This window comes from Poeciliopsis prolifica, unplaced genomic scaffold (assembly GCF_027474105.1).
Source record: "Poeciliopsis prolifica strain line A6 unplaced genomic scaffold, Auburn_PproV2 SCAFFOLD053, whole genome shotgun sequence".
Classification (NCBI taxonomy): Eukaryota; Metazoa; Chordata; class Actinopteri; order Cyprinodontiformes; family Poeciliidae; genus Poeciliopsis; species Poeciliopsis prolifica.
In genome coordinates, this window is record NW_026562428.1 from 2,467,127 (window position 1) to 2,484,268 (window position 17,142).

General features: G+C 46.4%; 1 protein-coding gene across 10 annotated transcripts; it reads left to right on the forward strand.

The window, feature by feature from the left end:
* Positions 1-196: 196 nt before the first annotated feature.
* abi2b (abl-interactor 2b) lies at positions 197-10,812 on the forward strand. 10 transcript variants are annotated; one of them, XM_055059290.1, is made up of 11 exons: positions 197-366; positions 2,829-2,996; positions 3,091-3,267; positions 3,898-3,915; positions 4,420-4,523; positions 6,223-6,369; positions 7,537-7,664; positions 7,841-8,047; positions 9,110-9,319; positions 10,263-10,439; positions 10,518-10,812. In XM_055059290.1, the coding sequence occupies exons 1-11, from the start codon at positions 250-252 to the stop codon at positions 10,691-10,693; spliced, it is 1,629 nt and encodes a 542-aa protein (XP_054915265.1). In that variant the 5' UTR covers positions 197-249; the 3' UTR covers positions 10,694-10,812. The 10 variants fall into 10 exon arrangements, with proteins under 10 accessions (XP_054915265.1, XP_054915266.1, XP_054915275.1 ...); XM_055059291.1 differs by having other exon boundaries at positions 7,540-7,664; XM_055059300.1 differs by lacking the exons at positions 3,898-3,915; positions 7,841-8,047 and adding exons at positions 9,534-9,543; positions 9,888-9,973 and having other exon boundaries at positions 7,540-7,664; positions 9,146-9,319.
* Positions 10,813-17,142: the final 6,330 nt, after the last annotated feature.

The following is a 17,142-nucleotide window of genomic DNA, read 5'->3' on the forward strand; positions in this document are numbered from 1 at the left end:
GCATAAAGAAATATGAAGTGTTGTGAACTGCAACATTTATTTATTTTATGAGCCAGTATTTAAACATCAGTGGAAGTTGATAGGAAAGAAACGGAATAGGAAAGGATTGATCTGCGCGTGTCGGTGGAAACGTCCGTTTCAGCCGTGAGTCATCGCGGGAAGCTCCTGGGACAAACCCGTTCCAGTACCGCACGCGGCCGCTGGCGGCGCTGCCGAGCCCCGCATCCCGCTCTGCCAGAAGATGTGAAAATGGCGGAGCTGCAAATGCTTCTGGAGGAGGAGATTCCAGCGGGACGAGGCGCCCTTCTGGACAGCTTCACCAACTTGGAAAGAGTAGCGGAGTACTGCGAAAGCAACTATGTCCAGGTAGGTTGTCGCGAGCCCGTTTTTGGTTCGGGTTCTGGACGGGCATCCCTGACTGGGCGAGCTGATGCTAGGCTAACTACCGCTAGCGCTGTTTTATTGCTAAGGCGAAAATGAGGCGCTCTGAGGGCCGTCTGGTTTGAAACGAAGTCAACAAGTGGCAGGCTTATTCAAGTGTTATTCACCTTATTAACATGTCCAACTATTAGCTTTACATTTTCAGCAGCGTTTATTCTGTGTGTGTGTGTGTGTGTGTGTGTGCGTGCGTGCGTGCGTGTGTGCGTGCGTGTGTATGTGCGCTGTAGCTCCGCGGGTCACCAGCTAGCCACTTTCCCCTCATCACCAGAGGTCGGAATAAAACGACGAGAGCGTTAAAAGGGCCGTGAAATCAATCGCCGAGATCAGGGAGATTAGGCATCAATCGATGCCGGGCTGTGGTTGGCAGCAGAACCGCTGTGATCACACGACGTAACACCGCTGATTTACGATGCAATCAATGCACGACCTGAAGATGTATCAAAATGTATTTATAAGGCTCCTAATGTGGCTGCGGCTTTGTCAGTGTACTCCGATATTGCAGCAGATATGCATCAGAATAATGGGAGTGAACCGATGAGGTGGCTGACCGGCAGCTGATTCAGAGGCCGATTTTTGTTTTTCTTTTTGCTTGTTTATCATGGTTTGTTTTCCCGACTGCGTCATCTGACGTCTAAGCTTCCTTTAAATTAAAGGTGCAGCAATTCTAGTCTATTGTCGTACAACTTTCAAGCGTTTATAGCCGCTGGAGACGGGACAGAAAGATTTGACTAGATGTGACGACCGGTCGCCCTGGAGACCAGGTATCCAGTCGTTTGTCCACGCCGCCCCTGTCAGACAGCTGCTGCTATCCCTGCCGTGTGACAGGAGCGTTAGTCAGGAGAATACTATCGGGGCGTGTCACGTCTTTGGATGCGGGCCAGGTTTCTAGTAATGTCACCTGTCGCCAGGGAACCCGTGAGCTCTCCACGGAAATATGCCGCCGTAAGTCTGTGGAGACGCTGAACGTATTTGGACATTTTTAGATTAACGTCAAAAATACTCTCTCCACTTGTTGCGGTGTTGTTTGCTCTGACGGACATCTCATAAAATCAACGCTTAGAAATTGTTTGGCCTACTTTTCATAAGATGTCATTCAAATGATACAAACCCATTTTTCTTTATTCTTCATGACATTACTATTATTATTATTATTATGATTATCATGATTATCAGTAGTAGAATTGACTTTTCTTTTCAATCAACTTTAGTGGCGAAGTGTCCTTCCGACATATTGACCGAAGCCCGTCACAACGCACAATTATGTTTTATTCACGATTTGAATTGTGTGGGTTTTTAATTCCGCTTTATTTATTTGTTGTTATGTTGTCGTGTTTACGCCTTGTTTATGCGAAAGCTGGATTTAGTCTGCAAACACTTGCAATTAGTTCAGCAAACCAAAACCTGTAGATTTCTGCTTCTTTTTTGTATTATTTTGATATTAACTACCGGTAATTCTATATTTTTAATAAATCTAGTAGGCAGTGGAAACATCTATTCTGTTTTCATCATTTTATTACCAGAGTTAATTGTCAGGGTTTCCATTATAAGCCTGGCGGGCCTCCAGGTTTAATTTAAGCCAGGCTAAGCTTTGTTTATTGATTTTATTTGAGGTCGTTTTGTTTGTTTAGTGTCTGCCATTTTTAAGATGTTTTATTTGGTGTTTAGGTATTGCTACATAGTAATAATAATAATAATGAATTAATTAAATTTGTTATTCTAATAAAGAAACATGTTTTTCTTTGATAAAAATAAAAGTCTCACACTCCAACAGGCTCTCGTTGAACTCTAACAGCGTCTCGCTACGAGAAGTAACGTTCGGTCGCTGCGACGGCCGCGGAGTTTTAAATGGAAAGGTGGAGTCTAGTGGATTTGTGTTGACAGACGTGACTGAGACAAACTGATTTTATGCTCCCAGTTTAGCAAAATAATGTTTCCCGACGTAATCAAGACACGGAAGCTGAGATCGGCATGAACGGCAATAAGAGAAAAATCAAAACCAAAAAAACGTGCGATTCCCTGCGTTTAAATGCGAAAGTGACGACAATCAGAAGAAAATTAATGAAGAAAATTAAGTCCCAATTTTCTTCATTTTGGGAGTTTGTGTATCAGTCGATATTATAAGAGCAACTTTGTTGCCATATTTAGCGAGTATTCAGACCACAGAAATCTATCGGAATAGGTATAGATTTTTGAAAGATTGGCCATGAAAGTGCAATCGGTGCAAAAAAAAATGCTATAGTTTTTCTGAAGTGCAGAAATTGTGTATTTATTTTGTTTTTTTTTAATGAAATAGCTAACCACAGAGTACAACAAGGTAATATTATCGAGCTGGAAACGGAACGCAATCGTTACAGGCAGCCGTAACGTCTAAACGCATGTTTGTTCAGTCTCCAGACAAGCAGAGGGCGCTGGAGGAGACCAAGAACTACACGACCCAGTCCCTGGCCAGCGTGGCCTACCTGATCAACACGCTGGCCAACAACGTGCTGCAAATGCTCGACATCCAGGCGTCGCAGCTGCGCCGCATGGAGTCCTCCATCAATCACATCTCGCAGGTACCGGCGGCTCCGGCGCGCAAAACGCGTTCAGAGTCGGAGCTCGGGTTCAGCGGTTTAATGACGCACCCTTTTACTGCCTCACGTCCCTCAGACGGTGGACATCCACAAAGAGAAAGTAGCGCGGCGAGAGATCGGCATCCTCACCACCAACAAGAACACCTCGCGCACGCACAAGATCATCGCCCCGGCCAACCCCGAGAGGCCCGTCCGCTACATCCGCAAACCCATCGACTACAGCTCGCTGGACGACATGGGCCACGGCGTCAAGGTGCTCGCTGCCGTTTCTTCTGTGGTGTTTGTTTGTTCAAATGTGTTTCGATCTGTCAAACAAAACGATGTGATACAAAACTCACAGAGTATTTTTGTTCCAGGGTCTAACAATCTTTACTTTCCTTAAACAAAGACAGAGGAGTCGTTTCTGTGTGAAAACGCGTCAAATATATTGTAATCAAATGAAAGTTTGAATAAAAAAAAAAAAGAGAATAAATCTAATGTAGAGGACATGAAAAGGTCAAACATAAGAGCTCTCTGGTTTCACTGCATTTCAGAGTGAAGTGGTGGAGGAAAGCAATCAATAATTCTCTCTTTTTGGCCAGGAAACTAAATCCAAAGTCTGTCACCTGCTGCTGGCAACAGATTTCTGTCCTGATGTTTTCTCAAATACTAACATATTAAAAGCCGTTTATTCCGGAAGGCGTCTGCATCTCCGTTTCTCAGAAACGGGGAAACGGATCGAATTCCTCTGATCCGAACAATAATCTATTGTTGGCAGCTTTTTCAGAAAACCAATTTTACCGTTATTTCTGCAGCTAACCCTCTGATTTCTTCTCCTCTCTCTCTCTCTCTCTCTCTCTCTCTCTTAACGCTTCCCAAAATCTCTCTTTGTTGTCAACTCTAGTGGTTGCTAAGGTTTAAGGTAAGAATTTCAAAGTAAAAGCATGAAATGAGGTGGGGATGGTTTTTGCTTTCAGGGCGTGTCGGTGGATCAGGTCGAACTGCAACGGGAGCGGCTTTCGTTTCTGTCATCGATTAATTTTGTTTTATCTTTCTGTTTTTAATCATCTCGTTCACTGATCTATTCATTCCGATTTGTAACGGGATAAGACGACGGCAGAAAGCGGAAACTAGTAATTTGTCACAAAACGACACAAATTCGTCCTGTGACAAATCCGTCCGTCCGTCGTTCTTTAAAATCCTTGATTCCTGAAAACCAGGATAGAAAAAGGACGAACGACGCTCGCTCCCAATCTTCAGGTAGAATGACCGACGATTCAGACCTTTTGAATCAGAAACCGACGGGAGATGTCGAGCAGTCGCGTCGTCGTGAAATTCAGCCGTCGCTTCTCGTGGTTCACGTCATTGCTGTTTGATGTTTTCGAGTGCTACCAATAAGTGTTCACACCCGTGTCCTCCCACACAGGCCAGCGCTCAAAACATGAAAACCGGAGGAGGCGCCCTCCCTCGCACCAACCCCCCCACACAGAAGCCCCCCAGCCCGCCCATGTCGGGGAAGGGGACCCTCGGGTACGTAAGAGGTGCAGACCCTCCAGAGTCGATCTGCGCTTTACTTTCAGGACACGCCGGAGCATTATCGGCCTTTCTCAGGTCACGGGTAATAAAACATCGACATCAGTTCGCACGTCACCTGGTGGAGTCTGCCGAGCCGAAATGTCACAAAACGACATTTTGAGGAGGATTTCCAACCAAACGCTCAGACTGCATCTGCATGATATGGTGATGAATATTCAGATGTTTTATCCCTTTGTACAGAGAAATTTCTCTTTAACAGTAGAGTTGTAGCTTCTGTCTGTATTGTGAGCCTAATGAAACGTTTCTGCCCTCAGAGAATGTTTTTGATATTTTGGACAGAAAATTCCTTCTTTCTTTGTGGAAGTTTGACTTGCTTTGAGTTTCTTCACAGCAGCTGCAGGTGGCACACGTTCTGCGGCGTGTCCGAACTCACGAGAGGCGCCTTTATCCCTCAGGGCCTCGACTCGCGCCGCTCGTAACTTTGCGTTTGTTTCGTCTGCGCGTGTAAAAAAGAAGCCGGTGTTTGCACCCTGCGGTTGTTTGTAGAGAGGTCCGGTGCGTCCACACCTTCAGATCGACCCACAGAGATGCGTGTGTGTGTGTGTGTGTGTGTGTGTGTGTGTGTGTGTGTGTGTGTGTGTGTGTGTGTGTGTGTGTGAATGTGCGCATGTCCCTTCAAGATGCATATTGATCATTCACGACGCATCAAAGCTTGTGAGAAAATCCCCAACTCATCAGACGTTTTTTTTTTTTTTTAGATTTGTTTTCCACCTTTTTCGTTTGTGCCATCACTCGGAGCTGCTGCTGCACTAAAGATGAAAGCGTAATAATAAGAGCGCAATAACAAAACGTGGTGAGAGTAACTTTACGTTATTTAAGAGAACATTAAACTACAGCTTGTAGAGAAAGCGGATATTTCCAAGCGTTGGATTTAATAGGAAAAAAAAAAAGCTCGCTCCGGGATCAGAAGTCGGGTTTCAGGATACGACGCGGGAGAAGCTCACGGAAGGACACCCAAATATTTGAGCCGACAGTTTAGCGGAATTTCCTCCGGAGGAAACGGGTCGGGTTTGTAGGACGCCCCGCTCACACGCACCTTTTGGGATCCGCTCAGAGATTTTGACGCGGGTTAGCCGTCGTGACCCGAAACCATGTTTTGGGATAATATTTTCATTACGGTAAAACTGACAGTAGGAACTACTTTGTATTTTAATTGTTATTGTGCTTTTTATATCATGCTTCTATAACATTACTTAAAGAGGCGTAATTTGTGTCATAGTGACTTTATTTAATCATGTTTTCAAATTAATTGAACAGTGAAATCTAACTAAAGTCAGGCGTAACAGCAGAAACCGTGTTCAAAACAATAAGATTAACAATATCCCGACCCGAACCTCCATTAATTGCGACGCTTCATTCACAGGGCAGGAAGCCGACTCGTCCAGTCGTTTAAGCTGCTCCGCGTCGTTTCCTTTACTTTATCCAAACCGACTGTATCCGAGAAGGAAAAACGACTCCGTGTTTCCGCACCGACATCGTTCACCTCACCCGTTTTACCATCTGTCATGTCATTTTTTTATTTGAATTTTTTTTAAGTTTGCACTTTGTTTCTTCCTCCTCTTTTTTCCCCTCGAATGCGCCTTCACCCGCCCCTGGATTCCTCCTAACCCCTCACCCCGCACCCCCCTCACAGGCGCCACTCCCCCTTCCGGACGCTCGAACCGGTGCGTCCTCCCGTCGTCCCTAACGACTACGTCTCGAGCCCGACGCGCAACACGGCGCCCCCCCGGCAGAGCCCCGCACGCACCGCCTCCGTTAATCAGAGGAACCGCACGTACAGGTACCCCCTGACTCCCCTCGCCCTTCCTTCTGCTTCCCAGCATGCCTCTGTACTGTCAGACTTTAAACAAGCCCCCTTTTACCCCCCGCTGGCGGCTTCTGAAACCCTTTCTTCTTCTTCTTCTCTGAAGCGACTCTGCAAAAAACCTTCCTTCCAGACGTTCTCTCAATCTTTGCCCCAGTCTGTCGCTCACAAACTATTTCAGTGTGTAAAGACGCAAAAATCTTCCCCCGACTTTCCTCGCAATTTCTCTCCATCTACATCTCTTCATCTCTCAGCAGCTGCTTTTCTTTATATTTTTCGCAAATGTGCGGAAACGTCAAAAGAACCCACACAATTTAGCAATCGAGGTGCGTCCATCAAATGGGTAACGAAGCGAACGTCACCCGAGTGGGCGGCTTTACGCCAGAAGTCATTAAAAACCCTGGCAAAGAAAGAAAAACCCACCGATTTCTTTCCACTTCCTGTTGTCGTCTTTGCCGTTTCTAAAAAATATTTGCTAAGCGGAAACACGCTAATAAACCCCCCAAAAATTCTGGCTTTTGGATGAGGTGGGTATATTTGGCACAACTCCCACGATCCTCTGGCGCTGGTGCAGAACGTAAAGAATACAAACAGGAAGTAAATGAAGAATGATGTTTTTAGTGACTTATTGTGTGAACAAACTTATTTGCGAGTGATTTTGAACATTTTTCTTATTTACCAGAAACACAACAACAACCAAATTGTGGGGTGTTTTTTTGACGTTTGCGTTCATTACGTCAACAGTTTTTCCTACATCAGCAGCGGAAACGCAGCTCTTCACCGTCTTCCCGCTTTCACACACTTTTCTGTTTGCGTGCGTGTGTTTCTGTATCTCTCTTCTGTCGCAACGGCGTCGTCTGTCCTCATTCAGGCGTCCAGCCGCTTCATTTCAGAGGCTCACGCTAACACTTTGACGCTTGTCGACGGTTTCACTTTGAGAGAACGTGGAACAACGTTTTTGCCTCTTATCGTTCTTTTGAAATGACTAATTACGAGCTAAACAAATGCACAATTAGCTGCTTAAACGACGATTCGATTCGTCAATATGTGTACGTGAAGGAGAAAACGAGCCGGCGCGTGTGTCGCGTTGTGCGTGTGTGTTTGTGCGTGCGTGTGTTCTGACGCGTCTTGCCGCCCCGTCAGCAGCAGCGGGAGCAGCGGAGGAAGCCACCCCAGCAGCAGTCGCAGCAGCAGCCGAGAGAACAGCGGCAGCGGCAGCGTGGGCGTGCCCATCGTCGTGCCGACTCCCGCCCCACCCACAGTCTTCCCAGGTAACCCTGGGCGTCGTCGAGCCTCCTCGGCCAGAAACTAACGGAACTAATCCGAGCGTAGAGTTGTACTTTTGATCTGCCGTTCTTCCCCTCCCTCACCTCTCTCTTTTGTTTGTTTGTTTGTTTCCTTCCTTCCTTCCTTCCTGACCTTTAACCCCCTCACTTTTACCCATCAGGTTCAGCCCCTCTCCCATCTAACACGGCCAAATCTCCCCCTAACACCGCCACCACCCCCGGGCCACCTCCTTCCGTCCTAGACAGCCCACAACAGGTCCCTAACCCCTCTGTAGAGATCCCGCCTGTGCCCCCACCCCCTCCTCAGCTTCCTGCCTCCGTGGCCCCCTCAGGCACCGGCCCCGCTTCTTATGGCAACCCCGCACAAGGTGAGTGGAAGAAGTCCACCCTGCACCCCCCCAACCCACCACCACCCTTCATCCCACCGCCCCACGCTTTTCTCGTAAAGGTTCTTTGCTGCAATCAAAGAGTCGTCGGGTTTTCTCTGGTGCGTTTGCGTCCAAAGGTGGGAAACAAACGCACCGAGACGCAACTCGCTCCTTAAGGACCTCCATCCTCTTTTATTACGTAATATTGTGTTTTGTTATTGTTTTTATTTGCGGGTTTTACATCGCGTTATAATGTCATTCCCCCGTCAAAACACACCTGCAGCGTTTCCTTTTTTTTTTAACGCATGTTTGAGAAATCCTTTAATCTCCCACGGCAACCATTCTGCTGCGTAAAACGCCTGGGGGAGCCAAGCTTCGCCTTTGAGCCTCAGTTTCCAAGCTTTCAAGCTGCGACTCCCCATCTCGGCTCCTTCAGACCAGCCGGCAGCGATCGGCAAACGACCGGCGGAACCGAGCGTCTGCCGAGCTCGGAGCAGGAGCCGCTTCTCTGCGAAACGCCGAGAAAAGCGTTGTTTAAAGGCTCAACGGAGGAGCGGCGTGGCGACGACTTCCCAAAGGCGGAGTTTTAGAAAGAGCAGGAACTTCTTAAAGAGACAGAGGCCTTAAATCATTACATTGAATCTCTTTTAAAGGCGTAGGTGTCACGTAGTTTCCAGACACACATTGCCATTATTTCACATATTAAATACGACACAGAAGAGTGTGGAAATCCACCCAGAAGTTTCGGCGTTTTCTCTTTTTCACCCCGTTTGTTTCCCGTTATTTGCTTTCAGCTTTTTCTTCCCTGGTCAAATTCCTGCCCTAAAAGGCAGTTGATTGACTTTTCTCACCTTGAACATCATGAATCATTGACCTTTTCTGTCTATTTCTATCAGTAGCAACTAAGGTAAACAACAGACGGTGTAATTGATGGCAGCTTAATCATACGGTAACGAATTAGCACCAAGCATCTTGTTTGTAAGCCGTTGCAGAATCAGCCCGATATCATTGATTTCATCTGTTCCTAAATGTTAACGTTTGTCATTTCTTTCACCAACCGAGGAGTCTCCGCCGCCCCCTGGCGTCGCCCGTCCCCAGGCGCACCTCAGTTCTACAGCACAAACCGCCCGGCGCAGCAGCAGGAGCCCCAGAACCCCCAGGTCGGGGGGTCCCTACCGTTCCGCCGGCCCTCGTCGGTCACGGGCCGGCCCGACACGGCCCACCCCAACCACAGCCAGCCGAACGGGGGTCCGCACTTTGCCCAAAACCAAGGTAACGCAGAACGGGATCCGGACTCGCTCCCTAACTTTCACGACCGCGGCAGACGTTTCGGTACGACGGAGCACGTCGAACATTCAGAAAGTCACCCGTCCCATTCCTACCACTTTAACACGTATCGAGAACTTTGCGAGGCGAACTATATAAACGATTTAGTCAGACGATTTAGTCAGACGATTTAGTCAGACGATTTAGTCAGACGCTTTAGCCTCCGTTTAGTTTGGATATGGAAGCCTTTAGGTCGCAGAGGAACCCGATCTACGGCTCGTTTTTTTTCTTTCACCTAATCATTTTCCGTCGGACATCGGGAGACTTTGCTCTTTGACTTTAAATCGTCCGTTTGTAGAACGTCGACTCGACAAAGAGCTTTTTACCTTCTCCTTTCAAATATATTCACTTTACCAAGTTCGATAGAGATAAAAGAGCGAAACTGTAGCGAATATTCAGAGTACTTGTTCTCTAGAGTTTCTGCTCCTCTTTCTCTGAACTTTAAACTCTGTCGCGCTTCTCTCGTATCCTCTCCGACCACACGCCGGCGTCCGATCGCGTGTACCGGCGGTAGCGGGCCCACACGCGCCCCTTCCCCCCTCCAAGCAGTTCGCCCCCAGCTGCCTCTCACGGGCTTTGCGGCCCGAGTTCAGGAGACCAGCAAGTAGCGTTTTAGCGCATCGCTCCCTCTACCCGACCTCCTCCCTCCCCGTCGGCCGGCGTCTCGTCTTTTCGTTTGGGTTTTCGGACGTCGGCGGTTCCCGTCACTAAAGCACGTCGCCGTGGGACGTTTCTTTCATTTCACACGCGTCGTATCCGTTTCCACGTCAGCACGCGTTTTCCCGAACCCGCGCGGCACCCCCGTTTACGTCCCGAACCCGCCGCCGCTTTCCGGGCCTTCCGTTTCCTTCCAAACGAGTCAGCCAGAGTTTCCGTCGTTTCCCCGCAGTTTCGGACCCGCCGCCGCCCGCCGACGAGCCGGAGTTCGAGGAGCCCGGCCCGCCCCCGCCTCCGCCCGAGGACTACGAGGACGAGGAGGAGGAAGAGGAGTCGGCGGTGGTGGAGTACACAGACCCGTACGCCGAGGAGGACCCGCCATGGGCCCCGCGCAGCTATCTGGAGAAAGGTTTGTGCTCAGAAAGGAGAAAAGGTACACGCGCACTTAAGAATCAGGCCTCTGAATCCGAGCGTCCTTCTGTCGCAGTGGTGGCCATTTACGACTACACCCGCGACAAAGAGGACGAGCTGTCCTTCCAGGAGGGCGCCATCATCTACGTCATCAAGAAGAACGACGACGGCTGGTTCGAGGGCGTGATGAACGGCACCACGGGTCTCTTCCCTGGAAACTACGTGGAATCCATCATGCACTACGCCGACTGAGCGGCCCTCTTCCGACGGGAGCGGGCGGAGCCTCGGATCGGACGGAGCGAAGCCGCTCTAAAGGACACGACAAACCGAGGTCGTCGTTCGGACATAGCCGTCGCCACGGCAAAACGACCACCGCTCTAGATACGTCCTCCCTCGTAACGTTTCTTTCTTTGTTTGACCGAGCAGGAAGCCACTACAAGTTTTTATTTGTTTCGTTTGGGTTTTTTCCGTTTTGTTGTCGTTTACCGATTCGCCCTCACTTTAAACAATATTTATTTCTAGTCGAAGAAAGGGCCGGGGGAAAACGCCTTCACGGTAGATGTCTCCTCGACACTCTAGAGACAACTAGATCCTCAACAAGTGGGGGAGGGGGTCGGAAGCGGGTACGGGGCGCGGGGGGCGTTTGGGTTTCCAGATTTCCGGCCGGGTACCTCGGGCACGGTGCCAAAGCCGAGCGCGTGGAGCACACGGGACGTCTCGGCGCGACGTCGCAGGCGGACGGGTGGCGTGCGATTTCCGAAGAGAAGGAATCCTCATCCAGCCCCGGAAAAACACGCGTTTTTAGAAGCGGAGCGTTTCTTTTCTTTAGTGTTTTTTTGTTTGGACGGTTTTGCTTGCAGAGCGTCGGACCGCATGTTTTCTTACCTATCGACTACCCTCTTAATATTTTCAGATACGGCGTGGTTTGGTTTGCGGACATTCTCCCCCTTACGCAGACGACGACGACATCGTCATATCTCGGTCATCTCTCGGTCATCTGTCAGACATCTCTCAGACGCTTGTGCCATATCGAAGTGTGTGTCGCCGTTCAGAGGTTCTCTATCACTTCATCCGCAATAAAAGTAGCCGGCGGGGGCCGGAGGTAGAACCAGTACCGAAATGCAAAACTCCCTTCACCCAGTCGTTTGGAATCCAAAGCACATACTTTTGTAAATCAAAAAAAGAGGAGATAATCTAACTGCGAGATGTATTATCGCGTCCTCACAAAAGGGACTCGTCGAATACAAAAAGAAGCCAGCTGTCGCGTCGAAACGGTTTTAGCCGCCATACCGAGCAAAAAAGAAATAAAAATCACTCGTCCTCCGTATAGTTAGATAAGCTCGGCCGTCGGGCGTTTCCCACCATGTCGGAATGTTGTTTTTGTTTTGTTTTTGATTAGAAACGGAGAGAAAATACAAAACAAAAGAATACCAGAAATAAGCGGGTCCATACACGAGTCTCGCACGCCATCGTTCTCATCTGTAAACCTACGTGGCTAGATCACCCATTTCCAAGAAAGACGAGCCGCCCCGACCGGTACCGACCAGCCTCATCCAAAGAGACCGTCTGACTTCGAGCCCACGTCCGAGGAGTCGCCCTCCGACCCGAAAGCAGCCGTCATTACGTCACCCACGAGCCGCTAGCGAATCCGGCAGGCGAGGATATTCGCGAGACACCCGCGGCCCGCAGGATTCACAACCTCCCGAGTCACGGACGTCTCTCGGGACGTGGAGGTTAACGGTCCATAACGCCATTGTGTTGCACAGTCAAAGTTGAATTGCAGAAGTATCATATTTGTAAAATCATGAGAACAAAGAGAATAAAGTTGTAAAGATGGACCGACGTGCACGTGTCTATTTGTGTGGCTGAGATGGAAGGAGGTCGTCTGCTCGCGGGGTGAACGTTTGCTCGTTTTTACTAATTAAGGCCGAGCGGCTTTTGCTTTCAACATCCCTTTTCCTCTCCTCTCCAGTGACTGAGGTTTGACCGTTTCAGGCACTCGAAGTGTATTTTCTGGGTTCGGCCACTAGATGGGGCAGTGTGCCAAAGTATTGCTGGATTTGAGAGCACGTAATGCGAACGTCACGCAATGGCGGCCAAAACGAGAAAGGCAAGTTCAAGATGGCTAAAGTACGAGTTCCACTTGTTTAGATAGAGCGAAAGAAAAAAACGTTTTGTGACAACGGAGTTAAATAAATCAGAGTAAAGCGGATCACCAATCTGCGGCTGACGACGCGTGAGTTTGCGGCGGCCATTTTCCAACAGGTAAGTGACTTAGAGGTAATGTTTGTAGTTTTTACGCCCCGGCTCGCTTTTCCCCGAGGTTTGAGCGCTATCGTTGTCAGCAGCTAGCTTAGTGCGCTGCAGGTGACGTAGCTTCCCAAGATTTGCGGGAAACGGAACTGTTTCCCGCAAATCTCGTTCTTTCTGTGGAAATGGGACCACTGCACTCCGGAAGTGAAGGGGGCGCTGTTTCCACGTCTTCATCTTTAGGAAGAATGATGACGTGTAGCCTTTGAACTTTGAGCTTTTCATGTGTCGTGGAGAGGTCTAGTGCGAAATTTGGTTCCCCTGTGAAAATCAATGTTGCCTTTGTGTCGGGAGCGCGCGTTACAGCCAGAGGCGAACGAGGCGGATCTGACCATTTTCACGTCGCTTCTGATCGATTTGTCGGTTAAACAACTCGTATAATAATGTCAAGATTGTAACATTCAGTCTAATTGGCAGCTGTTGTTTAAAAAAATTGTAAAATAAATAAATAAACGAGGTCATGTAAAGATTTTAGAGAATTTGGAAACAGTTGTTCTTTATTCCTCAAGTTTATGGGGAAAGGAGAGGAAAGAATGGATGAAATAATCTTACCAGCAAGAGTTTTTTTCTTTGTTTATTTCTCTCATCATCAACAATAAATCCTGTGATTTTGGTCACATTTTCTCCTTGTTTGCCAGAGATATGAGGGGGGAACCAAATATTTGAGCCACCTGAAATAATGTTTCCCCTCCAAATCATGGGAACTAAATTTATCAGAAAAATGTTCTCTTCATGTCTCAAAGATAAGTCTCCTTGGGATTTAAACTGTGTTTCCATAGCTTAATTGATTCTATTTATTAATTTCTAGACAATTTCCTGAAATAAATGTTTTCAGATTCCATGTCCATGTATCAAGTTTGGGTTAAGGACAGATTTGTTTAGAGAAACATACAAATAATAGTAATCATGATAACAATTTTCATAAACACTGTAAATAATAACATTAATGTTATCCTCACAACCTAAGGTTATTGAGTTTGCTATGGTGTGCTAATTTATGTATATTGTATAATGGTTAATAAATTAATTTTCATAACTGTGTTTGATATGTATCCTTACAAGACTTTGATATAAGACAGCTACGGAAAGATAGTTTAAATCCCAAGGCCCCTTACCTTTCAGAAATGAAGAAATGAACATTTTTCTGGTAAATGAATGTATTTATTTCAGGCGGCTAAAATATATGGTCCATCTCATAACTCTGACAGATAAAGAGCAAATATTTTCCAACTTACACGATTTGTTGTTGATAACGAGAGGAATAAACAGAATGAAAGACTTGCCGACATATTAATTTGACCCATGTTTTTTGAGGGGGAACGGATAATTTCAGATGTCTAAAATATATAGTTCCCCCCTCATATCTCTGGCAAACAAGGAGCAAATGCTACCAAAATCACAGGATTTGTTGTTGATGATGAGTTAAGGATTTGCAGGTAAATGAATTTGTTTCCATTTTATAGAGGAGCTAAAGATTATGTTAGTAATCTAAAATATATGGTTCCCGCCTCATATTTCTGGCAAACAAGGAGCAAATTTATTACTGTCATGAACAAGAATAAATCCTGTGATTTTGGTAGCATTTTCTTCTTGTTTTCCAGAAGGGGGAACCCTATATTTGAGCCACCCGAAACGATCCGTTCCCCCTCAAAAAACACGGGCTCAAATCAATATGACGCCAAGTCTTTAATGGTGTTTATTCCTCTCATTATTAAGAACAAATTGTGTAAGTTTGAAAACATTTGATTACCAATTCCTGAGCTAAATGTTTTGAGATTTCATGTTAATGTATGAAGTTTGGGCTGAGTAGAGATTTCTTGTGGAGAAACATACAAATAATAGTAATCATGAAAACAATTTGTATAAAGACTCCAAATAATAACATTAATGTTGTTTCTTGGTTTTGTGTGATGAGCTAATTGATGTATATTGTATAAGGATTAATCAATTCCATTCTGAGGACCGCGTTTGACTTTGATGAAAGACAGCTTTGGAAAGATAATTTAAATCCCAAGGCCCTCAATGAAGAAATGAACATTTTTCTGGTAAATCAATGGATTCCCATGTTTTGGAGGGGACACAAATGATTTCAGGCGGCTCAAATATACGGTTTCCCCTCATAAGTCTTGCAAACGTTTTCAAACTTTGACGGTTCGCCGTCGACGACGAGAGAAACAGGCACAGCGGAAGAGCGGGAGGACGGTCCCGGGACGGCGGATCCCGAAGTGACTCCCCGACGACTCTCCTCCAGTAGCGTAGAAGGCTGTTGTTGCTGTGACCTCTCACCCCTGCCCCTCCTTCGCTCTCCTCTCTCAGTCACTACTTCCTCTTCTGAGAGGGGAGATGTGCCACCAGCTCTCCATCTAACGGGTGAATCGAGTTTCCTAAATCTGCTGGGATTTGAAGTGAACTCTGCGGAAGCCGGGATGGAGAGAGGAACGTTCCCGATTTCTACGGCCTACATCCAGATATGTCGTCCTTCTTCCCCCTGTGAATCAGCCAGACCGAGGAACCCGCAGCCAACTAGTTTGACCGAGCTCATCTGTTAACATTCTCTTTATTACAACTGAATCAGGTCGGTTTTAGTGACTCTGGCGAGTCCCAAGGATGTTGTTTTAAATTTGGGCTAAAGCAACCTATAAAACATGACCTAGTTTTCTTCCCCAGAATCAAACATCATAGCTATTTTACTACCATCAAGTAACTTTGAGGTGACTCATTAATTGAATGTCCACAACATCTTTTAGATTCTCTGTATGCTAAATATTTTATTAGTAAATCATTTTTGCAAGGGTCAGTACAGCTTAATGAAGTAGCAGAAATAATCAAATAAGTAAAATCAATCATCTAGTCTATCTTTCCCCAACGCTGATACCGAGAACTAAAAAGGAAACCTTTAGAGAGACGGACGAAGTTTGGCGTTTCGAACCACAGAACCGGATCGATGACGAAGAAGGCATCGCATCAGCAGGAGGAGGTCGATTGACGAAGACAGGGATCTCCGTCGGTCTGATCAGCTTTCATCAGGACTCGGGTCTTTATATTTGCCTTGTTCTTCATCTTTGCGTTGATTTTCATTTGTGTCTTTGGGCTCTTAACCCAGCCGACGAGAGAAGTGCGTTTTTAAGCCACATGCAGCCACGCGCAGGACAGTCTTCTGCTCTGCGGCCCCGGCTCTTCTTCAGCCGCAGAGTTCTTTGCTGCAAGCCGCTTGGAGGATCCAACCAAAGATTCCTCTTTCGCTCTTATACCCGCTTTCGGAGCATTTGCATCGGCCGACACTTTTGCTTGGTTTTCGGGTATCTCGTCGGGACAGATAAACTCATAACATCTGTTCATCCGTCAGGTCCAAAGGTCTTTGAGGTCTGACAGACCTTTTTCTCCTGACCTTTCGGCTAACGTTTCAGGGTCGCTCAACGTTCCTCCCACGTCCTTTCTCTTAAACGTCGAAGTCGTCTCAGCGTCGTCCTCTCTGCTTTCCCGTCAGTCCCCATCTGACCCCTAACCTTTGACCTACTGTCCACCTCCAACACATCATCAGTGACCTTTAACAGCAGTTATTTCACGTTCAATGTTTAAATCACATTCATAAGTCTTTTAGTTTCTTTGATGTAGCATTCATTTCTAATTTTCTGATAACCTCAACTTATTTCACATGTTGTGAAAAGAAAGCAGGAATAATCTATTATTGTAATTATTTCATAGCAAAGTTACAGTGACTTGTTTTACTTGTAAGTTTTCCCACAATTGTAAGTGTAAGTATTGTTATAAGTAAAGCAATATTAATATAAGTACTTTACTTTAAATCTTTTGTAATTACTCAAAATGATTAGATTTAATACTTTAAAACTTTTATGCTTTTAAATAAGGACTGCTCTCAGCTATTTTTTCTACAACTGCAAGCTGGAAACTTATTTCCTCTTTTCCAGGAAAAGCTAAGTTTTCAGGAGACAAAAAACAACACACACACACACACTACCAGATTTATTTCATTGCAGTCTAGATCCGACAGTACATTTTGAAGGTAACTTTATTTTGTGTTACCGTCAATTCAAATCTGCAGCGCGGGGAAGCGGGACGATCTGGGATTTTGTCGACAAGGCCCATTTGATTTGAGAAGCGCTAAGAACCTCCAGTCCATCGTAGACTCGAGACCTAAACGTGGAGACGCAGCGGTCGACTTTTGGTTCAGTTTCTGCTTTGCATCTTTTGCTGTTTTCCATAATATTCATAATAATAATCCTAATAATTGAATCCGGAACACGAATGTGAAAGGGAAACGGCGTAATGACGCAGAAGGATTATGAAGAAAGATGCAGAAAGATTTAGAAAGATTAAGAAAGACTCAGAAAGATACAGAAAGATTGAGAAAGATTCAGAAAGTCAATGAA

Excerpts from the sequence above, each read along its gene's own strand:
- abi2b (XM_055059290.1), top strand. The coding sequence starts at position 250 with ATGGCGGAGCTGCAAATGCTTCTGGAGGAGGAGATTCCAGCGGGACGA. Across the intron at positions 2,997-3,090 it reads CCATCAATCACATCTCGCAG|ACGGTGGACATCCACAAAGA; the intron begins GTACCGGCGGCT and ends CACGTCCCTCAG. Across the intron at positions 8,048-9,109 it reads TTATGGCAACCCCGCACAAG|GAGTCTCCGCCGCCCCCTGG; the intron begins GTGAGTGGAAGA and ends TCACCAACCGAG.